This window comes from Pongo pygmaeus, chromosome 5 (assembly GCF_028885625.2).
Source record: "Pongo pygmaeus isolate AG05252 chromosome 5, NHGRI_mPonPyg2-v2.0_pri, whole genome shotgun sequence".
In the NCBI taxonomy this organism is placed as follows: Eukaryota; Metazoa; Chordata; class Mammalia; order Primates; family Hominidae; genus Pongo; species Pongo pygmaeus.
In genome coordinates, this window is record NC_072378.2 from 36,575,198 (window position 1) to 36,603,135 (window position 27,938).

At 47.4% G+C, this 27,938-nt stretch overlaps 1 protein-coding gene across 4 annotated transcripts in view; it reads left to right on the plus strand.

Annotated features, from left to right (window-relative positions):
* The first annotated feature begins 945 nt into the window (after nt 1-945).
* The window catches only part of BRPF3 (bromodomain and PHD finger containing 3), a 35,627-nt gene continuing 8,634 nt past the window's right edge, over nt 946-27,938 (plus strand). Inside the window, exons 1-10 of one of the 4 annotated variants that reach the window (XM_054491680.2) lie at nt 946-1,079; nt 4,400-5,873; nt 8,739-8,895; nt 11,383-11,514; nt 13,859-13,987; nt 14,288-14,600; nt 15,330-15,632; nt 17,650-18,156; nt 21,688-21,781; nt 25,938-26,035. In XM_054491680.2, the coding sequence (XP_054347655.1) occupies nt 4,426-5,873; nt 8,739-8,895; nt 11,383-11,514; nt 13,859-13,987; nt 14,288-14,600; nt 15,330-15,632; nt 17,650-18,156; nt 21,688-21,781; nt 25,938-26,035 (3,181 nt within the window). In that variant the 5' untranslated portion in view covers nt 946-1,079; nt 4,400-4,425. Of the gene's footprint in view, nt 1,080-1,560; nt 1,729-4,399; nt 5,874-8,738; nt 8,896-11,382; nt 11,515-13,858; nt 13,988-14,287; nt 14,601-15,329; nt 15,633-17,649; nt 18,157-21,687; nt 21,782-25,937; nt 26,036-27,938 lie in introns of those variants that run through there. The other 3 variants (XM_054491679.2, XR_008503176.2, XM_054491681.2) reach the window with 3 other exon arrangements.

Genomic DNA, 27,938 nt, shown 5'->3' on the forward strand with positions numbered 1-27,938 from the left:
AAGTCAGGTTTAAAGTGTTTCCCATGCCCACAGTGACAGACGAGTTACCAGGCATACTTAAGCAGACTGTCAAACTTTTGTTTACTCTTTTTAAACGGAAAGTCAGATCTTTTTTTTTTAAAAAAAGATGTCTGGTGCGGAACAAGACGCTCACCTGTACACAACAAAGGCAGATCTTTCCCGGCTGTCCTCACTGGGGGAGGGGACGGACAATCGCTAGACCTTTGTCCTCAGGTCCTGGGCATGGGGGTTAGGGAAGACGCGACTTTCTGGGAGTCGTGTAGGCACCTGCACTCAATAAACTACATACTGGTTTTGACCTCAATGACTGCCCTGGCTTAACCTTTGGAGAGGCCCTTCAGTTCAGGGAGGGGGCTTGCTACTCCAAACCGTGGCCACGTCACCCACAAGGACTGGGAAGGAAATGACTGACCGCTCAAGAGTCAGGGACCCCTGTCTCTCCCAACTAGACCCGAACGTCCACAGCCCTCTTATCGGGCTCGCCCCGTGGCGGGCAGGGCCGTGGTGCGCAGGGATCGCGGCGGGCGCAGACCCGCTCAGTATCCCCGCCGCGCCCGCACCGCCACCGTGAGGCCGAGCCGGGGACGGTGCCCCGTGGCGGCGGCGGCGGCGCCTCCGCGCTCCTCTCCGCACCGCCCCGGCCGCCGCCGCGCCAGGCACGGGCGGGGGGATTTTTTTCCCGTTTCCCCCTTTTTCGCGCTCTCGCTCCTGTTCAGCGGGAGAGCCCGCAGAGTCAGGGAGGGAGCGAGGGAAGGGGTGGAGGTGGCGGGGGGAGGCCGGAGGGGCGGATCCTGCCTGGGGGCTGATCCCTCCCTCCCCTCGGCCGGGCTCCGTGGCGGCAGCGGCAGCAGCGGCGGCTCCATTCCCCCTCCTCCCCCGGGAGCGGCGGCGGCGGCCGGGCCGGGGCCCCAGCGCGGGCCGGGAGGGGCACGGCAGAGGCCACGGAGGCAGGCGCGGGAGAAGACCGCGCTCCGCTTCCCGGGCCGCGCCGACCTGCTCGGCGGCCGGCCCGCCCGCGCCCAGGGGCCCCGAACGGTGGGGCCGGGCAGGCGGCTGAGGTAATGGGGGCGGCAGCGGGGCCGGACAGAGCGGGGGCGGGGGCAGCGGGGCCTACGGGGACCAGGGACTGCACGGGGGGAAACCGGAGAAGCGGGGGGCTTTCCGAGCAGGGCGGGGGCGGTGCGAAAGCTCTCTCCTGGAGCGAGGGCGGCGGCAGGGAAGGAGAAGGCGGGTGAGCGGGGGAGCTGAGAAGAGAGGACCCCCTCCCGCAGCCGCCATCTTGTCTCCCCCCCAGCCTTGGATTCCGAGCCGCTAAGCCCCGCCCCCGCCACGCCTTCCAATTGGCCTGGCCAGGCGACAGTCCCGCCCCTTGAGTGGCCCTTGCTCCCCTGGGTCCCTCTGACGGGCGGGTGAGGCAGCCAATGGGCTCTCGCTTCTCTGCCCCGCTCATTCGCTGGCGCTCGCTTTCTCTGTCTGAGGGTCGGACTCCACGTCAGGCTGTCTCTGGTGCGCTCGCCCCTCCCCTCTGAGGAGATGTTATTTCCCTCCTTTCTTCTCCGAGGGGTCAAGATTCTTCTGGAAGAGGTGCCCCCTTAAAGGAGCAGGAGCCTTGGCTGGGGCCCTCCTTGTCTCCTGAGTATCTTGTGTGGGGTGCAGGGGATACAGTCTAATTGCAGAAGCTCCTCATTCTTCAGGGATCTGGATGGGGTGGGTGAGCGAGGGGTCAGAGTGTGCCGAGGGGAAATCTGGGGGGGCCGGGGTTGTTGGAGATATTTTGGAGGTGTGTATGTGGGAAGGGCTGTGTAGGTTGAGAAACTCCCGCCAAAAAACTCGTCTAGACTGTAAGCTCCTTGTGGGCGAAACTCTTTTCATTTCCCTCATCAGCAGCCCTTTCCCCTCTAGAATTTCTCCCCGGTGTCTGGAGGCGTGGGTGGGACAAAACACGTCTGTGTAGAGTCTTGCGTGGTCGAGAGATGCTTGAGCAGCCGAGGAGGTGGCAGGTGGGGAGGGAGAAGATGGAGCGGCTTTCATGAAAGGGGGCGCCTCACCGCCTGTCTGCGCTGTTTGGGGTCGATGTGGAGGCAGATGTTCCCTCTTCTAGGGCCTCGGTGCCTTTGGAGGGGTGGGTGATGAAGCAGGTCTGTTGGCCCTGTCTGCCCCCAGGGACTTGGCATTTGTAAGGAATCCAGTAGCCAAGGGCCTCTGGAACCTGGACAGAATTGCTGCGATGATTCTGTTTCCTTTGGCTCCACATGGGGTGTGTGCCAGCCCGCCTGGCACTGCTCTCAGCCAAATTGGTTTTTCGTTTGTTTCAGTCACACTTTGGGATTGGAAGGCCTTTCAAATAAGGATGTTAATAATACCTTATTAACAAGTAGCACCTAGAGAGCTAGATTGTGTTACCCTCATTTTACTGATGGAGTATGGAGGCATAGAGAGCTTAAGGGACATTCTCCAGGTCACAGAGGGCCAAGATTAGAACCTAGATTGCCCCAGAGCCTCGTTTTGTACCAGACCATAGCACCTCTGTGGGGTTCTTAATTCCCACTGAGAGGAATTGAGCATCGGAAGACCTGGGTTCAAATTGTAGCTATATCACTTACTAGCTTTAGGTTGAGTGACATCTTTCTGAGCTTCTGTGTAGATGATAATAGCTACACCATCTCCTAAGGTAGTTGTGAGAAATATTAAAAGTAAGAGGGCTTTGTAGTTTGGAAAAAGTGCTTTTATTATCACTGTCTCTACTTTATATAGATGGTAGACCCTGCAACCAAGGCGATGAATTGTTTTTCTCTTTGAAATCTTCTCTCTGTTCATATCCTTCCAAGTCTGCCCACACCATTGGGCCCTGTATCCCCAAAGGTCTCTCCTGGTGGTGATGGCCTTGGTAACTGCCTACCGCAGCTCCTTATGAGCTTGTCATCCAGAGAATGATGCGGGAAACTAGGACTTTCTCTTGGCTGTACAAGGATAGACTAGATATGAGTGTTCTGGGAGAGACTTTTGAGGTAACAGAGTACATTGAGAGTTTACCTCAGATGCTGTCCAGATCATCTTGGCCTTAGGTCGAATGAAGGTCCTAGACAGGCCACTATAACTGCAGAGATCTCTTGGAGCCACTCTCAGAGCTTCTAGGGTTTGTTTCTGCCTGGAAATGTACTAGTTGGTGTATCCTGGATCAGGGGTTCCCAACCCCCAGGCCGCAGACTGTGGCCTGTTAAGAACCAGGCCGTACAGCAAGAGGTGAGTGGCGGGCAAACGAGCATTACCACCTGAGCTCTGCCTCCTGTCAGATCAGCGGCTGCTTTGGATTCTCATAGGATCGCGAACCCTACTGTGAACTGCGCATGTGAGGGATCTAGGTTGCATGCTCCTTAGGAGAATCTGACTAATGCCTGATGATCTGAGGTGGAACAGTGTTCACCACCCACCCTCATCTGTGGAAAAATTGTCTTCCACGAAACCGGTCCTTGGTGCCAAAAAGGCTGGGGACCGCTGTCCTGGATGCTGCCTTTTGTAGGGAATACCCTGCATACTGTAGTTTGAAGCCCTTAGACCATGTATCATAGGCATTTCAGATACCTTCACCCCTTCACCTCTAGGCAGGGTCAAGGAGTAGGGTTTCTGATCATGGTAAGATGTATTGGGAGAAGACTCTAGTGACTTTTGATTCTCTGATGGGGCCCATTGTTCATGTACAGAGCTTGACAGTGGATGCTGTTCTTGTTTTCTTTGCTAAACCCTTAACTACATGTGTTTTCCATAGTTAGCTGTCACACAGCTTTATGTACATCATTAGAATATTAGATCTTTCCCCATGTTATACTGTAAGAATCTGTTTACTTTTCTGTCTTTTCAGTTAGACAGGGCTCCTTGAGGGCAGGGATCATGTGTGTTTGATTTCTTCTTTCATTCAACTAATACTTATTGAGTGGTTACTTAGGAGCTAAGCACTGCTCCAGAAACTGGGGATACAGCAGTGAACAAGACAAACAAAAATTCTTCCCCTCATGGAGCTTATATTCTAGTGGAAGGAAGGAAACAATAAACATAGTAGTAGGTAAATTATGTAGCATGGTATAAGATGATGAATGTTAAAGGGAAAAATAAAGCAGAATGAAAGGTAGATTGCTGGTGGAGGAAAAGGATTTGCAATTTTAGATAAAGTGGTCAGAGAAGGTCTCACTGAAACGTGTTGTTCCCTTGAAGAAATGAAAGACTCAAAGGAGGTGAAGGAGCAAGCCATGTGGATGCCTGAGGGGCAGGTTGTTCAGACAGAGGGGAAAGCCAGTCCTCTTGGTGGATGCTTGATCATGTAGGTGGATGAATGGGTACATAAGGGCATCCAACTCATAGTCTCCTGGCCTTCTCTCCTTAGGCCTGTCCCCTCAGTTCCTAGGTGCCATGAGGAAGCCTCGTCGGAAGTCCCGGCAGAATGCCGAGGGCCGGCGTTCCCCGTCTCCCTACAGTCTCAAGTGCTCACCCACCCGGGAGACCCTGACATATGCCCAGGCCCAGCGGATTGTCGAGGTAGACATTGATGGACGCCTGCATCGTATCAGCATCTATGACCCACTCAAAATCATCACTGAGGATGAGCTAACTGCCCAGGATATCACCGAATGCAATAGTAACAAGGAAAACAGTGAACAGCCTCAGTTCCCTGGCAAGTCCAAGAAACCCTCATCCAAGGGCAAAAAGAAGGAATCTTGCTCCAAGCATGCGTCTGGTACTTCCTTCCACCTCCCACAGCCCAGCTTCCGTATGGTGGACTCAGGCATCCAGCCAGAAGCACCCCCACTGCCTGCTGCCTACTATCGCTACATTGAGAAGCCACCTGAAGACCTGGATGCAGAGGTAGAGTATGACATGGATGAGGAGGACCTTGCCTGGCTGGACATGGTGAATGAAAAGCGGCGAGTAGATGGGCACAGTTTGGTGTCTGCAGACACCTTTGAGCTGCTGGTAGACCGGCTTGAGAAAGAGTCATACTTGGAGAGTCGCAGCAGTGGGGCCCAACAGTCACTCATCGATGAAGACGCTTTCTGCTGTGTGTGCCTGGATGATGAATGTCACAATAGCAACGTTATTCTCTTCTGTGACATCTGCAACCTGGCAGTACACCAGGAGTGCTATGGCGTCCCCTACATCCCTGAGGGCCAGTGGCTATGTCGCTGCTGCCTGCAGTCTCCCTCCCGGCCTGTGGATTGCGTCCTTTGCCCCAATAAGGGTGGCGCCTTCAAACAGACCAGTGATGGGCACTGGGCCCATGTGGTGTGTGCCATCTGGATCCCTGAAGTCTGCTTTGCTAACACCGTGTTCTTGGAACCTATTGAGGGCATTGACAATATCCCGCCTGCCCGCTGGAAACTAACCTGCTATATCTGCAAGCAGAAAGGGCTAGGTGCAGCCATCCAGTGCCATAAGGTGAACTGCTACACAGCGTTCCATGTGACATGTGCACAGCGGGCTGGGCTCTTCATGAAGATTGAGCCCATGCGCGAAACCAGCCTCAATGGCACCATCTTTACAGTGCGCAAGACTGCCTACTGTGAGGCCCACTCGCCACCAGGTGCTGCCACTGCTAGGAGGAAGGGCGACTCCCCTAGAAGCATCAGTGAGACTGGCGATGAGGAAGGGCTGAAGGAGGGTGATGGAGAGGAGGAAGAAGAGGAAGAAGTGGAGGAAGAGGAGCAGGAAGGCCAAGGCGGGGTGAGTGGCCCCCTCAAGGGAGTGCCCAAGAAGAACAAGATGAGTTTGAAGCAGAGGATCAAGAAGGAGCCAGAGGAAGCAGGCCAAGACACACCCTCCACTCTCCCCATGCTCGCTGTCCCACAGATACCCTCTTACAGGTAAGCATGCCCAGAAGGGCTCCTTAGGGACTTATGATTTCTTCTTGGGTTGGTGTTGGCCCTGTGCCAGGCCTTTGCTAAACACAGTTGAACACTATTCTCCTCCCCAAATTTAAACTTTTCCTTTTGACCCCAGGCTCACCTGGCCTGGTTTGTGGTTTTGATTTTGCCCTCAGAGTAATGTATTTCCTTTAGTTCAAAGTGAAATAAAACACTTAAGTTACTTAGAAACTCAGGTGATAGAATATCTAAGACAGTATTTTTCAATAGGGGCACTAAGTGACATTTTGGACAGGATACTTCTTCATTATTAGAAGTGTCCCGTACATTTCTAGATGTTTAGTATCCCTGGTCTTTGTAAATGCCAGTCGCATCCCCCCCCCCATTGCCTGGTCTTTGTGACAAACTCAAACACTCCTCATGCATGTTTTCAAAAACCCTTGGGGAGGGTAGAACTAATTACCCAGTGAAGAACCACTGTTTCAGAGGATCGGCATGGCCATCTGCTGTCCAGCAAGTTCTGTCCTGGGTATGAGGGGGTGGTGGTGTGGAGAGAACATGCTATTCCTCCTCTTGAAGCTTTAGATTTAGGGATAAGAGGATCATTCAGTTCAGCTGTATAGCTAAGCGCTGCAGACCCCACATTGAGTCTGTAGAGAGCCCATGGTACCCGTTTTAAAACATCAGAGAGGTATCGAGCCATTGGAGGGATGGGAGCTTGGCAGAGAAGCAAGAGATAGGGAAGATTTCCTAGCAGAGGCTCATCTCAGGGGTGGTGTTCATTAAACAGTATACACTGTTAGAGCAGGAAGGAGTCTTGGAGATTGTTCATCTGATGTAGTCCTTGCACCTTCTCCCACACCCCCAGATGAAGAAACTGCGGCCAAGGGAGGTAAAGTTGTTCACTCCTTTATTCATTCAATGATATATTTATTGAGCACTTAATACATGCCATGTCCTGTTCTAAGGGATGGAACCAGGTGGAAAGTGACAGACCCTATACCACAAGAGCTGGGGCTCATGATACCTCTAGATTGCATTCCTGTAGTCCGTCTCTCTTGATGAGAAGGGTAGAGAGAAAGGAGTTTTGGGGAAAGAGTTGTGTGAGAGCTATGAATAGGCAACCAGACTTGCCAGGCTGGGAAGAAGACATAAGTGCAAGATCAGAAGGGGGAGGCTCTTATTGCCAGCTATTACCCAAGTTAGAATTTCAGTGACTCTGAATGTGTTTTCTAGTCACAGAGCTGTTCTAGGTTATTCTTTTTCCTGAGGTAAGTGGGTGGATGCTTAGTTCCCATCTGTAGGGTGGTTTTACCCTGAGGCTAGAATCTTTGGTTGACATATATGTTGTTCTAGATGCCTCTTGCTGGGGCCAGCAGAGCTTGCTGGCTAAGAACCAGACAAACCTACATTTGAAACCCATTTCTGTCACTTAGTACCTTTGTGACCTTTGGCAAGTTGCTTAGCTGCTCTAAGCCTTAGTTTATTTGTAAATGAACCCACCACATAGAGTTGTTGTGAGAAATAAATGAGATAATATAAGTAAAGCACTTAGCACAGTGTCTGGCAAATAGTAAGTGCTCAATAAATGGTGGCTACTGCTGCTGCTGCTATTTTATTATTACTATTCTTTTCCCTACCTGCACAGATGCTGTTGGGATCCTCCATGGCCAAGAGGTAGAGGGAGGCTGCTGCCTACATCTGGGCAGGTGTGCTTGGCATGGACATTGGTCGGGATCTGTCCTTTGGGGAAAGGCCTAGTTCTTGATTTTATAAGCTTGGCTTTGGGGCAGGAATGTCTGACTGTGGAGAGGAGCAAGGCCTAGGTGAGCAATGTCCTGCCCAACATGCCCATCCTTCTAAGGTTTCAACTTGTTTAGCTGCGCTTATCTTTGTTTCAATGGAGTGGCATGAAGAGAAAAAGGAGAGGAAACACCACAAGAGCACTGAGGCCTTGCTTACCCTGTGGATAACCAGTCTGGGGATGTATCGTGGTATAGCAGAGAGATCGTGGATTCAAATCCAACCTGGATCCACCATCTTATTAGCTGTATTAGTTACTTTGACAGTTTATTCAGCTTCTGTTCCTATGCTACCTTTCCATCTTTTGTAAAATGAGAATAATGATACCCACCTTGCAATATGGATATTAAAGACAGATATTATAGGCTTGCATTAGTTCCTCTCCTACCCCTTTTCCTCCCCCAAGGAGTTACTGGCTTAAACCCTGACCTTAAGACTTTTGAGTAGTTTAGCCAGCTGGGTTTTCACATTTCCCATCCTCTTACATCTTTAGATCCAATTTTTTTTTCATTTGGTTCAAAATTAAACAACATTTTTAGGCTGTTGAGGTTTATACCATGAAAAACCAGAGGTCAAACAAGTCTAAGGGGTTGCATTGGGCTCAGCCTGGTTGTGGGCTACCCCCTGGTTTGATGGGACTCTCAGCCGCAGAAGGCAGGAAATAGTGGCCACATTAACCATAGCTTACCCAAGTTCCTGTTCCCTTTTGCTGCTTTTATAAGAGGAGGCTGGGGGTATTGAGGCATAGGCTTGTTTCTCAGTCCATACCTGGAACAAAGAAGTCCAGGACAATAGGAAACGGGGTTCTGGGAGATGGTTCTTTTGGAGGATTAGGACTGCAAGGCAAGAGGTGGAAAAGCAAATGAAATAACTCATGCTGAATCTGAGCTGCTTAACTTTACTGTCCTTTTCAAGCCTTTCTCTGAGGTGAGGTATTTGGCCATTTTATTCTGTCTTCCTGTATAAGGTTCAGAAACGAACCAGGGTCTGGATAGGATGCATAGGCTATAATCTGGGCTGCCCACTGACCTTGTCTTTCACTTCCGTGTGCCTCTACTCAAGGTTGAACAAGATCTGTAGTGGTCTCTCCTTTCAGAGGAAAAACCAGTTTATGCAGCGGCTTCACAACTATTGGCTGTTAAAGCGGCAGGCACGGAATGGTGTCCCTCTTATCCGGCGCTTGCACTCCCATCTGCAGTCCCAAAGAAACGCTGAGCAGGTAGGTGCAGTGGTGATTTGAGGCTGGTAGAGGGAGGTGGAGAGTGAAGGAAAAGGAATGATGGTTGGGGTGGGGCTGGCACCCCTTCTTGATCCCTCCATGGAGCCTTTGCCTACCTGTCTGGGTGGTCTATCCCAGGAACAACCCCCAGCACTACAGAGATCTTCAAGCAGCTCCTTCTGGATAGATGAGGCTTGACTTTGTAGAGAATTCTAGGGGAGAGTGGAGAGCATGCCTAGCTTTCCGTATATGTGGGGAAAATCCTCTAGATGTAGCAGAAAGCAAGAAGTAGGCTGAATGAGAGCCAGGGTGGCCACATTGTGTTAATTAGGAAAAGGCGCCCTTTCCTCAAGACATTATACTGCCATCTGCCAAAAAATGTTTCATAGTAAATACACAAATTTACTATCTAAGCTGTAGCACACAGCCTGTCCAATTGTGGTGGCTGTTAGCCATTAGCAACTGGAGTTGCTGCATGTTTAATGTTTTCTGCTCCTAATTTCTCTTGTTTTAACTCTTTAGTTCTTTCTCCCCCTTTACCTGTTCTATTCTTTCTGCCTTTAAGTGTTCCCACACTGCTGCTCCAGAGATGAAGCAAAGCTTTATGTGAGTCTGGTGCCTTCTGCATTCTGTCTGATCTCACTTTTGCCTTTTGTAACTAAACTCCTGAAGTATAAGCCTGTATCTGGCCCTCCTTGAACCTTTTGGTCCACCTGCTCCACTGAAGCCTCCCCTAAAACATCAGCTACCTTCTCCCAGGAAGTCTTTCATTATATTCTCGCCTGATTGATCATTGGGCTGCATTTGACACCACAAATGACTTCGTCTAAGAGCTTCTCAGTGATACCACTTCTGGCTGCTTCTACCTCTCTGACTGTACCCTATGCTGATCCCACTTCTTGCTCTTTAATGGTAACATTCCCAGTGGCTCTGCTATCTGCTTGTTTGCTTGGAGAACATGTCCAATCTCATATTTGACAATAACTGTGTAATAGCAGCTCCAGACTTTTTGTCTTGTCTTCATCCCTTTTTTCTGCCATCAGTCCCTCAGTGATGTTTCCATGTTGATGTTGTTAATTTGTAACTCAAATATTGGAAATTAATTATCTTTTTTCCTCTCAGTAAACTTATTTCCCCATCGTTATGGTTCTCCCCTCCCTCCTGGACTCATATCAAGAGTTCCCCACCTTGGAGTTACTTTTGACTCTTTACTCCCTAAGGGCCATTGTTAATCATCCTTTAAGCTGCTTTGGGGGCTTTATCAACATGGCTTTTTGTCTTCATTCTGCAGCTCTCCTGCTCATCCATGCCCTCTTAATCTCAGCAATAGCTTTCTAGGTGATCTCCAGCCTCTAATTCTTTCTTTGATCTTCAACTGGTAGTTTCTTATTCACATGCTGTTGGGATCCTCCATGGCCAAGAGGGGGTGCTGCCTACATCTGGGCAGGTGTGCTTGGCATGGACATTGGTGGGGATCTGTCCTTTGGGGAAAGGCCTAGTTCTTGATTTTATAAGCTTGGGTTTGGGGCAGGAATGTCTGACTGTGGAGAGGAGCAAGGCCTAGGTGAGCAATGTCCTGCTCTTCCATTCTCTTACTTCCTCTTCCAGAATATACTCCTCTTTCTAGGCAGGCGAAGTTAAGGCTCTTTTGCCTTACATTTGAAGCTTCTTATTAGCTGTATCCTGGATCTTCCTTGGCTTTTGTAGTTCTCCAGCATCTCTGTTCTGGCCAGCCTGTTTTGTTTACTAAGCAAAGAATCACTAATTCTGCCTCTACATTTCTGCCCCTTTCATCCCTTTGGTTCCAGAAGAGACCTTCCTTACTACTATGCCCATCCATGTCTGTCACCTGCCTGTATGTTAAACTCTAGTAAGATTCTTCACCAGGAAGCTTCTCTGATCTAACCTCCACCTACTCAGATCTTCTATTTTGTATCCTCTTAGCATTTTATTTCCAGTTTATATTATTAATTTGTATTATCTTTATGCTAATACGCCCTTGTGCTTCAAGCTCTGTCTCTTCCCTTCCCCTGACTCCAACTGTAATCTTTTCTAGGGCAGGAATCGTGATTTGTTTGTTGTTGTTTTACCAGAGTATGTTCAGGCTTATAGTAAGAACCTCACTTTGTTTTCTAGCCAAGTGAAAGCTCTAGGGTGAAATTCTTTTCACCCCTGAGGTCAGTTTTCTTATGAAATTCTTTCTGACCCAGAGGGCCATAGCTGCTCTCTGGTGTACCTGGGGGTAGGGGGAAGCAGTCCCAGATCCTCCTCCAGCAAAGGTTATTGCTTTATAATGAAGAAACAGTGCTATAATACTGGGGCAGCTCAGGAGGAAGGCATGGGGTAGAGAGGGGTGGAAGGGCTCTTGGAACTGTGGGTCAAGGAAGGGAACAAGACTTTTACCTGCTGCAGCCCCATGAGGCTTGAACAGGGAGAGGACTTTTGCAAGAAGGAGGTTTCTAGTCCCTCTTCTCTTCCCTCCTGTAGCGAGAGCAGGATGAGAAGACAAGTGCAGTGAAGGAAGAGCTGAAGTATTGGCAGAAGCTCCGGCATGACTTGGAGCGGGCGCGGCTGCTGATTGAGCTGATTCGGAAGAGAGAGAAGCTCAAACGAGAGCAGGTAAGGAGGAGCCCCCAGCCCTAGGGCCCTAGTTCAAGGCCACTTTCTCCCAGTATTAGTCTAGTATTGGGAAATCTGGGAGCCCCTGCCTTATGCTAGCTTTCTCTCGCCCCTCCCTACCCAGGATTGTAGGCTCCAAGATCTGCCTACTTTGTATTAGATGTGGTACTACTGATGGTTTCTATAGTTTGGGTTTCAGCTCCTGGTGGCCTCAAGCATAAGCTTAATATCATATGCCTGGGCCTGTCCCTGTATTTTCTGATTCAGGAAGTCTCTCAGAGGGAGCCTGGCCTTGAGGATTTTGGAAAGCTTCTTAGACCATTCTCATGGGCATCATCAGTTGAAAGCCTCTGGCCTGGGAACTTCTGAGGGTTCCCACTTGACTCTTAAACACTTATGGTCTTGAATCATTTAAATTTTCTATTTCTCCTCTGTTCTAGGAGATTTTAAGCCCTTGAGCATAGGAAATGTTGAAGTAGGTAGGGTAGCATAGTGTTTAGGAACATGAGCTATGGCACCAGACTGCCTGGGTTTAAATCCTGCCTCTTCTACTGACTACCTGTGTGACATTAAGCAAGTTTTTTAATCGCTTAATACATCGGTTTTCTCACCTGGAATATGGGGTAATTATAGAGCCTACATCATAAGGTTGTTTTGAGGATTAGATGACTTCGTCATGTAAAGAGCTTAGAACAGTGCCTGGCACATAGTAACAGCCAGAGAAGTGTCAGCTGCTGTCATTATTATTATTATCAAAACTCTTTGCTTCTCTGAAGTGTCTACTGCACATGGCAGAGAGCAAATACTATTAATTAAGTGGATGAAAAGCCAAAACTGTTCTCTCTGGTCTAGGAATAGCAGCTGTCACTCGCATGCTTCAGAGGCCCAGATTAAAGATGTTCCTTTCTTGCTAGGCACAGTGGCTCATGCCTGTAATCCCTGCATTTAGGGAAGCAGAGGCAGGAGGATAGGTTGAGTCCAGGAGTTCGAGACGAGCCTGGGCAACAAAGCAAGACCTGTTCTCCACAAAAAGGGGAAAAAAAAATATGTTTCTTTCTCTTTCTCCAAATTCTAATGCAATGCTCAGCCTTAGCACAACCCCTTTTCTAGCAGGCCAGTAGCCTGAGTTTCCTCCTCATAGCCTGGGCAGCTCATGCCATATTTACCATGGATGGCCATGGAGGACATCTCAGGACCTTCTTCAAGCATTCAAAATGTCTGTGCTATCCCAGGCATGATCCCACAGCTGAACTTCTCATCTCATCTCTGGTTCAGAGAAATGAGAGAGAAGAAGGCCTGGTCCTGGGGAAGTAGGCAGGCCTGTTTTGATATAGCCAAAAAGTGGAAATTTTCTATAGTCTTAATTTGTGGCTTCCTAACTTCTCACATTAGGGCATATGTAGAAAATAGCATTTGTACAGCATACTACTGTAAGTGTATGAAGCTACTTGCCACTTGCGGGGGCAAGCCTGGAGGCCCTGGTGACCCTATGCTGACCCAGATGCTCCAAGGGCTGATGGAATCAGTATCTCAGCACACTGAATGGGAAATTCTGGTTCAAGCACATTTTACATCATCATTGTGTCCCTTGGACTAAGTCAGACCTGGGTTCAAATCCTATCTCTATTCTTTTCTAGCCAGATGACCTTAGACTAGTAAGGTCTTCTCTTCATCATGCTCTCTCTAAACCTCAGATTCCATATATTTTTTTTAATTTGTATTTTTTTCTTTTAGTACTTGGTGATGCTTGTTCTGATCCATATTTGTAAAATGGGGATAATAATTTCTGTTTCAGGGTTATCGTGATGATTAATTGAGGTAATACAAGTACAGAGTTAGTGTGGCATAATGGTCAAGAGCACTCACTGTAGAACCACTGTCTGGGACTGAATCCCAACTCTGCTCCTTATTAGCTATGACTTTAGGCCAGTTACTTAGTTTCCTTGTTTCCTCCTAGTTCCTTAGTTACTTGGTTTCCTCTTTGTAAAATACCTCATCTGTTCCTACCTCATATACTCATTTATTTTACATAAAATGTTTAGAACATTACCTGTCATTTAGTAAGGGCTATAGAAGTGTTAATTATTATAATTGTAATGATAATTATTATTGTTACTGTAAATTTTAGTATGATGTTTGGTACATAGGAAACAATCATAAAATAGTAGCTGTTGGTATCATTCCTAGGCTAAAGGTTGAGTGATAGCTCCTCATATACTGGTCAGTTTAATATTCTATGAAAATTTGTTGTACATGATTGGTAAAAGTCAAGCTATCAAGAAAAAGTTTCAGTACATCTTTGCAGGGGATGTTCTGATCTGATCTCACCCCACCTTCCCCACAGGTCAAAGTCCAGCAGGCTGCCATGGAGCTGGAGCTGATGCCATTCAATGTTCTGTTGAGGACAACACTGGACCTGCTGCAGGAGAAGGATCCTGCACACATCTTCGCAGAACCAGTCAACTTGAGTGAGGCAAGTTCCCCCTACTTTCCAAGCAGTAAATTCTTCTTGAACTGGAACAGGGTCTGAGTAGGCTAGGAAGGAATTGGGCCACAGGGTGTACAAAACCAGGGGTAGGAGGGTGGGTCTGGCAAAGCTAGTAGACTTGCCCTTGATGAGGGGTCAGCAGGCCAGGGTGGGCCAGGACTGTAGGTCTTTGAGTTAGCCTGGCTTGGCCAAATCAGAAATTGAGGAGGCCAAGAGTATTGGTGAAGGGTGTGCCTGTTTGGCTAGTAAATGGTTGTTGTAATTGTACAGGTTTTATATGTTTAGGTTCCAGATTACCTGGAATTCATATCCAAGCCAATGGATTTTTCTACTATGAGGCGGAAGCTGGAGTCCCACCTGTACCGCACCTTGGAGGAGTTTGAGGAGGACTTTAACCTTATAGTTACCAACTGCATGAAGTATAATGCTAAAGACACAATTTTCCACCGAGCAGCTGTCCGCCTGCGGGACCTGGGAGGGGCCATCCTACGGCACGCCCGGCGGCAGGCAGAGAACATCGGCTATGACCCCGAGAGGGGCACTCACCTGCCCGAGTCACCCAAATTGGAAGACTTTTACCGCTTCTCCTGGGAAGACGGTGAGAGGCCTGGATGGGCGGGGAGGAGAGGGGCCAGGAGGAGGCACAGGAACAGAGTCTACGGAGTGAGGGATCAGGGTGGTCCTTGGGGCTATAGGTAGACTCCAGGAGCAAAGCTGAGGGTGAGCACAGACTGAGGTATACCTTTGTGGCTGGAATAGTTCTAAGGGTTAAAGTTTAACTAATGCACTCAGCTCTTCTTAAGTGGTAGAAAAGGGGAATCAGGTACTAGTGGTCTGTTTGAAAAGCTTAAAGCCTCATCAGAGGTCTTCCTCTCTTGGATCCCCTCTGTATGGCATTGGAGCATGGGACAGGGAGAGCGCATTGCTGGTGTGTGTCTGGCTCATTCAGAAGATTGCAGGTGGAGGACCAGAAAAATGGAATTGCCTCTGAGCCCCACACGCTGCCTGTCCCTGCTCTCTGCTTCTCGATGGCAGCAGCCAGTCACTCAGGCCAGGGTATTGCCAAGCTGCCTCATGCCTGCTCCATGGAGCCCATAATCGTGACTGTGAACTGCTTCCTGCAGACGTTTCCCAGATTCTGACCTTGCCCCTGTGGCTGCCTTCTGGGCAGTGGTGTTGCAGGGCCAAGGCCCACAGTGACGCTGCTGGAAGCTGCTGGCCCAGGCATTCCAAGAGAGAGTTTTGCATCCGAAGGATTCGGCCCCTTTCTCTTGCCCTGTGCTGGGCAGGTCCTTCAGCCCCTTCTGTCCTCCCTTCTCCCTGGCAGTGGACAACATCCTCATCCCAGAGAACCGGGCCCATTTGTCCCCAGAGGTGCAGCTGAAGGAGCTGCTGGAGAAACTGGACCTGGTGAGCGCCATGCGGTCCAGTGGGGCCCGCACCCGCCGTGTCCGCCTGCTACGCCGGGAGATCAATGCCCTTCGGCAGAAGCTGGCACAGCCACCACCACCACAGCCACCATCACTCAACAAGACAGTATCCAATGGGGAGCTGCCAGCAGGGCCCCAGGGGGATGCAGCTGTGCTGGAGCAGGCCTTGCAGGAGGAGCCAGAAGACGATGGGGACAGAGGTGAGAGATAGTCACAGGCAGGCAGGGGGTTGGAGGGTAAAGAGGGACAAAGGCTAAGCTGAAATATCATAATGGGGGTATTCTTTCTGAGTTTAGATCTGACACTTGTGGGCAAACAAAAGCGCTTGGAAGGGTCACACTTCCATGTATACACAGGGATGATGTTCAAAATATTTAACAATCAATAGAGACCAAAATTTATCCATCTCAGTAGATGTTGGCTGTTATATTGGAGTGGGCTCCCAAAGGCCCCTGATGTGGATATTTAGTTGCTGGATTGTGGGGAGTTTCAGGTGCTGCAGCCCAGCAGCTGTTTATTAGCCAATTAAGTATGTCAGTATGTTGCACCTGATACAGCCGTATTGTACCTACCAGTTAAATATCAGCCTACCTTGTATCATCATGTGGAGAGACTCTTAGAGCAGGTTAGGTTGGGGTGTGAGGGGATAGCAGAGAAGGAAAGACCCTGGGCTTTTGAGCCACCTCATGGTTTTTACCCCATCTAGCTGAATCTACAGGCCCATCTCAAGTAGAGAGGCCAGACTATAAAAGATAGTTGGTTTCCACAGTTTTTCTTAATCTTGAGAAAAGACAAAAAAATAAAAATAAAAAGAAGAAAAGACAGCCAGGGAAATGATTCTTAGAAACCCAGGAACCTTATAAGTTAAGCTGCTTGTCATTCTTCTCCTTCATTGGGGATGGAATTGTCTCCCTCATACCTGCCTTCGGATCTGAGCCTATAGCTTGGGAGGGCCTGTCACACACACAGTCCGAAAGGCTGGAAGTTACTTCCAATGGATAGGGGCCCAAATTGTAGGTAACAGCCCATTTTATTTTAGGTTGGCAGAGAATGGAGACATGGTTGAGAGATCACATTTGACATCAGAGAGCTTTGTGTCCATTGTGACTCCTCTGGACTCCCCATATGACAGTCAGCATGCCATTCGTATCCCTACTTCTGGGGCTGTGGCAGTACAGAGTTGTGCCCAGTAGGCCAACAGCATCACCTAGAAAATTAAAAAAAAAAAAAAAAAAAAAAAGCGTAGACTCACCTCCCATAGATTCAGTTAGGGATGTCTGGGCTTTGGCTTGGAAGTCTCAATTTTTAAAAGTTTCAAGGTGGTAGGTAAGCAGACATGTTTGGCAACCACTGATTTAACTTACTTGGTCTCTGTTTTTCACATTTTTGAACTTTTTCTGCCTGCTGTACTTGTTCTCACTTGGGTGATGTGAAATAAAATCGATTGACAGATGAGAAAACTCTTGAGTCCAGTAAGAATTGTAGATACCTAATCTGTCAAGCCGAGACTTAACCTATTTATTGATTAAGCATGTGGCTTTCTTGGGTGTAGAGCAATGGTTTGCGATCCTCACTTCATTAGACTCACCTGGTAAGCTTTAAAAAACAAAATACCCTATCTTTACAAATTTGGTTTCAGTTGGTATGGGATGGAGCCTAGGCATTGGAATTTTTAAGAAACTTCCTATGTGATTCTTATACATAGCCAGGGTTGAGAACTACTAGTGTAGATAAAACTTACTTCTCCTGGGGATGGTTACAGTGAGTGGCTCATTCCTGTAATCCCAGCACTTTAGGAGGCAGAGGCAGGGGGATTGTTTGAGGCCAGGAGTTTGAGACCAGCCTGGGCAACATAGTAAGACCCTGTCTCTACAACAATTTTTTTTAAAAAATTAGCCAAGCATGGTGGTGTGTGCTTGTAGACCTAGCTACTTTGGAGGCTGAGGCAGGATAATCACTTGAGCCCAGGAGTTTGTGGTTGCAGTGAGCTGTGATCAGACCACTGCACTCCAGCCTGGTCAACAGAGCAAGATCCTGTCTCTGAAAAAAAAACAAACCGAATCCTCTTTTCTCTTTGCTTCTGATCTAAGACCTTGAATTCATCTCAAGCCTTATAACAGCCCATGCTTTTGGTCCTTGCTTGTCAGTGTCAGTATCTAGCTTGTAGGAGCAGACTCTGTCTAAAATGTTCAAGCAGGTTCTCTTTTTTTCTAATAGATGACTCCAAACTGCCTCCTCCGCCAACCCTGGAGCCCACTGGGCCTGCACCTTCCTTGTCTGAGCAAGAATCTCCCCCGGAGCCCCCTACTCTGAAACCCATCAATGATAGCAAACCTCCAGGCCGGTTTCTAAAGCCCAGAAAGGTGGAAGAAGATGAGCTCTTGGAAAAATCACCACTGCAGCTAGGGAGTGAGCCTTTGCAACGCTTGCTCAGTGACAATGGCATCAACAGACTATCCCTCATGGCCCCTGACACCCCAGCTGGTACCCCACTTAGTGGTGTGGGTCGCCGCACATCAGTCCTCTTCAAGAAGGCCAAGAATGGGGTTAAGCTACAGAGAAGCCCAGACAGGGTCCTGGAGAATGGTGAGGACCATGGTGTGGCAGGCTCTCCTGCCTCTCCAGCCAGCATCGAGGAAGAGCGCCACTCCCAGAAGCGGCCAAGGAGCAGGAGCTGTAGTGAGAGCGAAGGGGAGAGGTCCCCCCAGCAGGAGGAAGAGACAGGTGACCCTGCCTGTGACTTCTCTTGATACTTCGCATCTGCTTTTCTGCTTTGCCTTGCCAGCCAGCACCTTCCCCAACTGGCCATCTCTCTAATGGCCCCATTGGACAGCAATAGTAGCATTGAGGGCACCATAGCTCACAGTTGGGCCTGGCACGTGAGTAGCAGCCAGGGGAAATAGGCTTTGAGCAGGTATTTTCCAGAGAGCCAGATTGTGTCTGGGATTCATTGGCCCTGAGGGTAATGCAATGATGTATAAAGTAAAATGATTCCTACCTTCATTTCAGTTCATTCATCAAATATTTGTATTAGGCACTGTTCTAGGCATTGGGGGAAAAAATCAATGAGCAAAACAGACAAAAATCTCCTCTCTTATGGGGGAATATATTAAAAGCAAATGAGTAAACTGTATCTTGTATTAGAAGATTTGGAGAAAGATCCAGCAGGGAAGGAATGCTAGAGTGGTCTTAGAGAGGGTGGCCAGGTTTTCTAAGGAGGTAACGTTTGAGTAAAGATCTGAAGGAGTTGAAGGCATGAGCTATTTGTATGTCTAGGGGAAGAACATTCCAAAAAGATAGACTAGAAAGTACACAGGTCCTGGAGGTGGGAACATGCCTGCATGTCTGAGGAACACTGAGGGAACCAGTTTGGCTGCAGCAGAGGGTGTGGGGTGGGGTGAGGTGGTGATAGAGGTAGGTAATGGAGGTTCCATCACTAAAGAGAGGTTTTGTTTTGTTTTGTTTTGTTTTGAGATGAGTCTTGCTCTGTCGCCCAGGCTGGAGTGCAGTAGCATGATCTCAGCTCACTGCAACCTCTGCTTCCTGGGTTCAAGCGATTCTCCTGCCTCAGCCTCCCAAGTAGCTGGACTACAGGTGCCCGCCACCACGCCTTGCTAATTTTTGTGTTTTTAGTGGAGATGGGGTTTCACCATGTTGGCCAGGCTGGTCACCTGACCTCAAGTGATTTGCCCGCCTCAGCCTCCCAAAGTGATGGGATTACAGGCATGAGCCACCGCGCACCACCTAAAGTGTTCTTAATATACATCCAGCAGGAGCTAGTCATGAGTAGCTGTGGGGAAGTAATAAAATAAGTCAGACTTAATTCCAGCTCTGGAAGGTTCACAGGCCATTGGGCAAATGAGTCACTCAAAATGTAGAGAAATCACAGTGGTGGACAGTATGTTGTTGTTTGTCAGGTGAGAGGTAGCATTGCTAGAGGTGTTCAGGGAATTTGAGCTGTAGGAGTTGGGCTGAGCTGGCCCTGTGGGATGAGGGCAGACTGGAAAGGAATGATTATGAAGGCCTCAGGCCTGGGTGTGTGAGAACAAGGAGGAGGACAGAATCTCTGTGAGGGACAGCTTAGAGAGGGGCTTCCTAGAGCATCAGGAGCCAAGACTGGATGGGTGAGATGGGACTGAATGTGAAGGACTTTGAATGCTGGGCAGAGTACTTAGGTCTTGGTGGGTTAGGGAAGACCCACTTTCTTGGCAGGGAGGGCTGCTCTTGGCTTTTGCTCTTTGTGTCCCTCATGTACGTTTATGTGGTGACTTTGGACTGTGTGGCCAGCACTTGCTTTCCTGTCTTCTTGCCTGACATTTTGTTTTCAACAATACCTTCCCATCTCATCTGGCCAAAACTTTTCTGTGTTAGGGGAGTAAGTTGGTATATAGAGGCAAGAGCTTGGAGTTAGGCATACCTGCACTCAAATCCCCAATTTCTTACTGGCTGTGTAACCACAGGAAAATTAATTAACTTCTGTGAGCCTGTTTCCTTATTCTTAACATGGGGTTTCTGATACCTACCTTGCAGGGTTCTAAGAACTAGAAGTACCCTTTATAAAGCACTTGGCATATAGCAGTAGATGGTAGTAGTTACTGTCATCCTGTCAGCTGAATCAGGCTTAGCCATACAGTGCTGAGAACACTGCATTAAAAGAATGAAAGATCCTGCTATTGGGAAGTAGCTGTGTACATGAGGCCCATCCAACCTGAGGGGGCCTGTTGCTTGGAGATACTGCTAGAATCCCGTCTCTCTCTCTCTCTCACCATCCCAGTTGCCTGGCACTCAGGAATACTTCTATACAACCTTAGTTGAATCTCACAAAAAGAGGTGTTGATCCTTCGTAAGTGAGGCACTCAAGACCCAGATGGCTTCAGTGATTTAAATTGTGGTCATAATGTTAGAGGCAGAGGCAGGTCAGAGGATAGACATTGTGGCTCAGACACCTGCTCTTATAGGAGGGACTTGCCTCACAGTTTTCTAGTTACAGTGTCTGTAATTTACAGCTTTCAAATCAGGTGCCTGGCCCATCTCCATACACCTCTTGGCTCAGCTGTTAGAATTATAGGACTTTTAATGTGGCTAGCAATTGGATAAAGGCCAGGCACAGTGACTCATGCCTGTAATCCCAGCACTTTGGGAGGCTGAGGCAGAAGGATTACTTGAGTCCAGGAGCTCGAGACCAGCCTGAGCAACACGGCAAGACCCTGTTTCTACAAAGTTAAAAAGTTAGCTGGGCATAGGGCGCGTGCCTGTGGTCACAGCTACTCAGGAGGTTGAGGCAGGGGATCACTTGAACCCATGCTATCGAGGCTCCAGTGAACCTTGTTTATGCCACTGCATTCCAGCCTGGGCAACAGAGCGAGACCCTATCTCAAAAAATAGAAAAATAAATTGGATAGATAGGAGAGTGGAAACCTTCACTTCAAGGTCATATACCTGGGATGACCAAACAGCCTTCATTCGCCTCTGAAGGGCTCCCCACTATAAACAGACCTTCTCTCATACATACTGAATAGTAAGTAAGTAAGGTATTATCTTCACTTCACAAAAGGAGAGGTCAAGAGACCTCAAAGCAAGAGAAAAGGAACCTGTGTTTCAGAGCCCAGCCTAGAACCCCAGGTTCTGACTCTCCCTCCCAGGAAGTTCCGGGCTGCTTTAGTTCCGCTGAAGAGTGCCCCCATCCTCACTTTGGATTAGCCCTGTGAGATATCTCAGGGTGTGGTTGACAAAGGGCCCTTATCCATCTCTAGTCTCTCTTGACACCACCCCCAAAGAATCAAACTAGCTGTTGCCAGCTGTGTGATGCATAGGTTATGTGAGTGTTTATCTGAAGAGGCAAGGTGGTTGGGCTCCTGAAAAAGGCAGAAAAGGCTACCTGATAATTGAGGTTTGAAATTAGAAGCAGATCCAAGGACTTGTGAGCCAGCCAGGGTAGGAGAAGTCTTAGTATCTCCCTGTGTAGCCAAATGACAGTAGCTGAGTGAGCTGTGTGCTATGGTTTCCTTAAACGAAAAGCAGAAGGATGGGAAGGAAATTGTAGTGTCTGCTCCTTGCCCTAGCCAGCAATATTTCCCCCCAAACTTTTGTCTTGATCAGATCTTCTCTATCACCCAAGACCCATTTCTCACAGGGAAAGGAATAGCCATCCTCTCCACTCCTCACTGAGCCCTCCTAAGGTGGCTGCCTCACCCTGTAGCATGTGTTGGGAAGGGGGATTTCTGCACTCAGACTCACTGTGTGTGTCCTTGGCAGGCATGACCAACGGCTTTGGAAAACACACCGAAAGCGGGTCTGACTCTGAATGTAGTTTGGGTCTCAGTGGTGGACTGGCATTTGAAGCTTGCAGGTAAGAACACATTCCCAAAGCTTTGTCAGCAGCTCTACTACCCCTCCTTTTACTCTCCATTCAGCTACAGGTTGAACCTCCTCCTGCTTACCTTTTTCTCTCTTCCCCCACTCCTGCTATTTCCTGAGGCCTCTTATCTGTAACTCTGGGAGTTCCTAGGAAACAGGGTGACCCTTGACTCTCAGATATGATCTGAGAGAGGAAGAGTAGTGCTGATGCTTTACAGGGTTTGTGGGGCTGAATTTGGACTCTAGAGGATAAGGAAAGCTAAATCTCCTATTGCTCAGTGAAATTAACGTTTGAGCCAAAGTCCCCTGCTGCGCCTACACACATTTAGACAACCCAGCCATTACAGAGTTGGTTTTGCTCTTTGCCTTTTGGGGCATCATAGCCTCTTTATAGAGGTGTGGTGTAGGTGTATGAAATGACCAAGTAGGAAATTTGGAATTGCCTTTTTTTTTTTTGAGACGGAGTCTTGCTCTGCTGCCCAGGCTGGAGTGCAGTGGCCCGATCTCGGCTCACTGCAGCCTCCGCCTCCTGAGTTCAAGTGATTCTCCTGCCTCTGCTTCTTGAGTAGCTGGGAGTACAGGCACGTGCCACCACGCCTAGCTAATTTTTATATTTTTGGTAGAGATGAGGTTTCACCATGTTGGCCAGACTGCTCTTGAACTCCTGACCTCAAGTGATCTGCCCGCCACAGCCTCCCAAAGTGCTGGAATTACAGGCGTGAGCCACGGCGCCTGGCCTGGAATTGCCTTTTATTCAGACAAAGACCCCAAAGCTCTTCTACTGTCCTTGAGCTGAAAAGGGATGGATTTCTTCCCATTCTTTATCTGAAGGGAGGATTTCTCAGACCAGACCTTAAAGTTTCTTCCAGGCACAAGAGCTTATGGAGCCCCTGCTCTGTGTTCTGTGTTCTGCAAGACACCAGGGCGGGGAGGACTGTTAGAAATGAGAAACCCTCACTGCCACGAAGGAAAAGTGACTTTTCCTGAAGGCTAATGTCATGGCCCCACCACATGACTGCTGAATGGATCTTAGGTTCAGAGTAGGGGAGGAAAGGTCCCAGAGCAGCACCAGAAGACTATTTGTGTTTGAAGTGCTTCCAAGGCAGACTGGGCATGTGTTCTTTTAGGCATTCAGTCTACCTGGGCTGTGAGACTACTGGGGTAGGGCTGAGGGGGTCCCCAGCTACTCATTGGCCTGTACTGGTTCCCTGCTCTGGTTTCTCTGAGATTCCCCTACCCCCTGCCAACCCTCAGAGTTGCCCTAGCTTCCTATTGCAGCCTCCAGAGATATAGGGGAAGTAGATGGGAAAAAATTATCAGGCACAGGAAAGAGAAAGATTTCAGAATCTTAAACGATGCTTCTAGCCTGGCCCTGGGTTGAAGTTCCTGACTCCCTTCAAAGATAAGGTACCTGGAAGCCCACTTTGTTGGGGTCAGGGTAGGATTGGACCCATCAAACTATCCTTTTCTCGCTCTTGACTAAAGGTGGAAGGTGTGTTGGCCCCTTCTTCTATGAAGGGCATTCTTTTCAGCTATGAGCCACAAGAGCAAGCAAGGTCAGGCTCTGGTCAGCCCGCTAATTCAGGTGGCGTGTTTGCCTTTCTGCAGAACTCCAGTGCAATGCCCTTGATTTATCTGGGGCCCCTTGGAGGAAGTGTGTATTAATATTTCAGGGTTTAAAATAGGAGATCCAAAGGCTTCAACTGCAAGCATTGTTTTTCTTTTTCCCCCCATACTGTGGTAACAAGTACATAAGGGAAGATCTTATTTATTAGACCGGAATCATAATCCCAGAATTAGAAATAACCTTGAAAGAACTGGTCACTAACCCATCCCCCACACTCCCTTTTTCACTTACCCCTTGGTTTATCTTTTCTGATGATTTTCTGAGCAGGTTGGTGCTACATGTGCTTTCTATAGGTCACTCATTCAGATATTGATAACTGAACACCTACTGTATGCCAGGTACTGTTCTAAGCACTAAGGTGCCTATTCTCATGAAGATGATCTTCTAAGGTGTCTGTTCTCATGGATATGGATGTTAAACCAGTAAATAAGATAATTGTAGGTTGGGTTGTCTGCTTAGGCTGGGGTAACTTGGAGAAAGGGCTGAAATGCAGGCCATGATTGAGTCAGTTGTGCTTTTTTCTACAAATCAGGAACATACAGACCTATTTTTGGTGTTGCATCCTATTTTATTGAGCTCATCCTTCTCAGAGCTCATCATTCTATAGTACAGTATTAGCAGTTTGTAATACTTTAAGTAAGACATTAAAATTTACTATCCTTCGTATGACAATAACTACAGCTGTGTTTATTGACTGCATGGTATGTGCTGTACTGAGAGTTTTATGTGTGTTCGTTCATTAATCCTTACAACAACACATGGGGAGTGTAAGCCTCGGAGAAGTTAAGTAACTTGCTGAAGGTTACAGAACTGATAACAAGAGCTGGGTTTTGAACCCAGATAGGCTCCAAGAGTTTAATTTCTTAACTACTTTGCTGTGCTCTCTTCTGTTGTATTTGAAGTTGTGTCCCCAGATTCTTGATGTGAACTTTGATTTGTTTTTCTTTTTCTCATCTTGACGTGAACTTTGAGAGGCTTTCCTGATAAAATTACTAGCACTTTACATTTGTACAAGGCCTCAATTTCTCTAATATGTTGGCAGATTTTTATAGGGTAAATGGGAACTAAATCCTAAATGTAAACTGGGTTTTTTTTTGTTTTTTCCCAAACAGTTCCTATTTTGACTAGCAATAAAAACTACCAACCTAACTACTGGTTATTGAAAAATTATGATTCATGGGGTTTTGGTTAAGCAGAGTTTTCTTAGCATGCTTTCCTGATAAAGTCAGTTCTGATTCAGCAAAACGGGAGTACCCTACTCTCCAACCAGTCCCTACTCCTGGCTGTTTCTTATCCCACTAGGGGTTTCTTTAAGCATTTCTGCTTTTCTGCAGATTGATGACCTATTCTTTAAACATTTTTTAGTAAAAAAATTTAAAGTTATATAGGAGTAATATTATTTTTTGAAGTTTGGATGGAAAAAAGTGCTAGCCATATCATTTTTGCCCAGAAGCTACGGTGTACATTAGAATTGTATGGGGAACAATTTGAAAATACTGATGCCCGGGTGGGCTTCGGTTGCAACATTGCTTTGGTATTGCTATTCTAATTTTTGCTTATCACTTTTTAGTCTTCGTGTAATATATATTTTGCCTCTTTGCAATAGCCGTGAAACAAAAATTGGTCTGCTTTTTTTTTTTTTTTTTTTTTTTTTTTTTGACATGGAGTCTTGCTCTGTCGCCAGGCTGGAGTGCAGTAGCATGATCTTGGGTCACTGCAACCTCCGACTCCCTGGTTCAAGTGATTCTCCTGCCTCAGCCTCCTGAGTAGCTGGGAGTACAGGCATGTGCCACCACGGCCAGCTAATTTGTGTATTTTTAGTAGAGATGAGGTTTCACCATGTTGGCCAGGGTGGTCTCGATCTTCTGACCTCGTGATCTGCCCAGCTCAGCCTCCCAAAGTGTTGGGATTACAGGCGTGAGCCACCACACCCAGCCCACTTTTTACTTTAAAAAATCCACTTCTCTCTATCCAAGAAAAACTTCACACATAAACCATTTGGAAGTGAGAAGTGCATTTTTTTTTCCAATTTAAAAATGTCTTTTCTAATTAAGGAAGTATGACATGTCCACTTTAGAAAATTTGGCAAAGAGGCAAATTTTTGAATCTCAAAAATAAATTGGTTTCCAAAGAAGAAGCAATGTGAACCAGAGCAAAGAATTCTGGGCAGATGTAAGATGGCCCCTGTCATGGCAAGGCTGCTTAGACTCTGGAAGGATTGACAAATGACTGGTGTGACCTTTCCTTTGGATGAAGTCCAAGGTTCCTGAGCAGGGAACCGAGCAACTCCTTCCAGGTTCAGTCCTTTCATGTAGATGAAATGGTTCCTCAAAACCTCATGGGAACTTTTCAGTCAAAAACATGGGTTAGTGTGAGTTTTTAGGAGAAGGTGAGAAACTGTCCTCCCTGAAGAGTTTTTGCAGCTCCACTCCTGTCAGAGAGGGGAGAGGGGAGAAGGGGAGTGGGCGTTTTAGTCATTGAAATTGCTCATTTCACCCCTGTCTCCCTGCTCTGTGTGCAGTGGTCTGACGCCCCCCAAACGCAGCCGTGGGAAGCCAGCCCTGTCTCGAGTGCCCTTCCTGGAAGGTGTGAACGGAGACTCTGACTACAATGGCTCAGGTGAGGAGCAGTGTTCAGGCAGAGCTGAGGGGGCCAGGCCTTCTGAGGAGCCAGCTCTTCAGGCTGCTGCACTGCTGGGGCTCCGTACCAGGCAGCCAGTCCCTGAGCTCCTCCAAACTCTTGGGCCCTTGGGCAGGGAGATGGCACTCTCCCAGGCCAATCATACTCTTTTTTTTTTTTTAATTGCATCTTAAATTTGAATAGGTTATACATGCCCATAGTAATAAAAATCAAAAAGGTACAAAAGAGTGTATAATGAAAGCTAGCACTCCCCTCCCTGGAACATCAACTGCTAGCATTTTCTTTTATATCTTTCCAGAGGTAATCCATATGTATACAAGCCAAAACTTGCATGAATAATTAAGAGAGTGAGTGGAGAAGCCTAATATGCGCATGTTTCTCTAAACCATTCCTTTTTTTCCAGCTAATAATATATCTTGGAGATCCTTCTGTGCTTTTTATTGGCTTCCCAGTGTCCCATTATATAGGAATGCCATCATTTGCTTAGCCAGTCCTCTGAAAGATGGACGTTTAGATTGTTTTCATTTATTATCGTAACCAGTGTTGCAGTGAGCAACCTTTTGCATAGATAATTTTATATCCATAGGGAGCCTATCTATAGAAGTGGAATTACTGAATTGAAGGAATGGTGTGTTTGTAATTTTCATGGATACTGCCTGTCCCCATTCACAAACGTTATCAGTGATAGCCTGTATCACTGAATCTCGCACATGCATAACCCTGTAGTTTTATGGGCCTTGTCTCCTTGGACAAAGGGACTAAAGGGCAGGGCAGGACCTAGGGGAGAGCCCTGGGGTGGTGCTCAGGTGGGACAGGTGCAGAGCAGGCTGTTCTCTGAGCTCACCTCTGTCTAGCCCTGCTATACAGGGGTGTGCGCTCCCTGGATGCCCTGTCTTTGAAGTTTCCATCTAACACACAGGCTGCAGGGCTTCTCTTCCTTCTTTCCTTTACCCAACTGCTTTATTTTCCCTTAGCATCAGTTTCTTTCTCGTATGTGTGTTGATGAATGCATGCCTGTGTGTTTCATTGCTTTCTGTAACTGTCAGTTCCCAAAAGGTCAGGCTCATGTCTAAATGAATTTGTACAGCATCTCACACAAAGCCAGGAGTGGATTGGCACACTTTGTGCTTCTGGTGGTGACATCTTATTCTTACTTTTAAAACCACATGCTTACTAAAATGATGCCAAAGGATATTAACCTCCCATAGTTCCATCACTGTAACATGATTGTCTTCATTTCTCTGTGTTGCCTTCTGTTTATTTTAGGCACATTTTTAACAAAATGCTGATCCAAACACATGCACTTTTGTATTCTACTTTTTTCAATTTTTTTTTGTACTTTCTTCATGTTGACACATAATCTTTATATATCTCATATTATTGGAACAATGTATCTAACAATGCATTATAATTTACTTAACCATTCTGTTGTTAGGCATTTGGGTTGTTTCCGGCTTTTAACATTATATGTAGTGTAGTGAACCCATATTTTTGTTTAAAATCCTTTTATTCGTCTTTAAAGTTATTTTTCTTAGAATAAATTCCCAGGGAAGAAATTTACTGGAACAGGTGGTTCATACATTTTTTAAATGGCTCTTCAGACATACTGCCAGATTACATTCCATAAGGATGGGTTTGGTCTGCAATTGCATCAGTAGTATGTGATTGCACCAGTTTCTACTCAGTCTACCTCTTTGGTATTGGATTTTATCTTTTTATTGTTACTGCTATTGATTCAATAGGTGCAAAATAGTATCTTATAATTTTAATACATTTTTAAAAATTACAAGTAGAGTTAAGCACAGTAGCTCACGCCTGTAATCCCAGCACTTTGGGAAGCCAAGGTGGGAGGGTTGCTTGAAGCCAGGAGTTTGAGACCAGC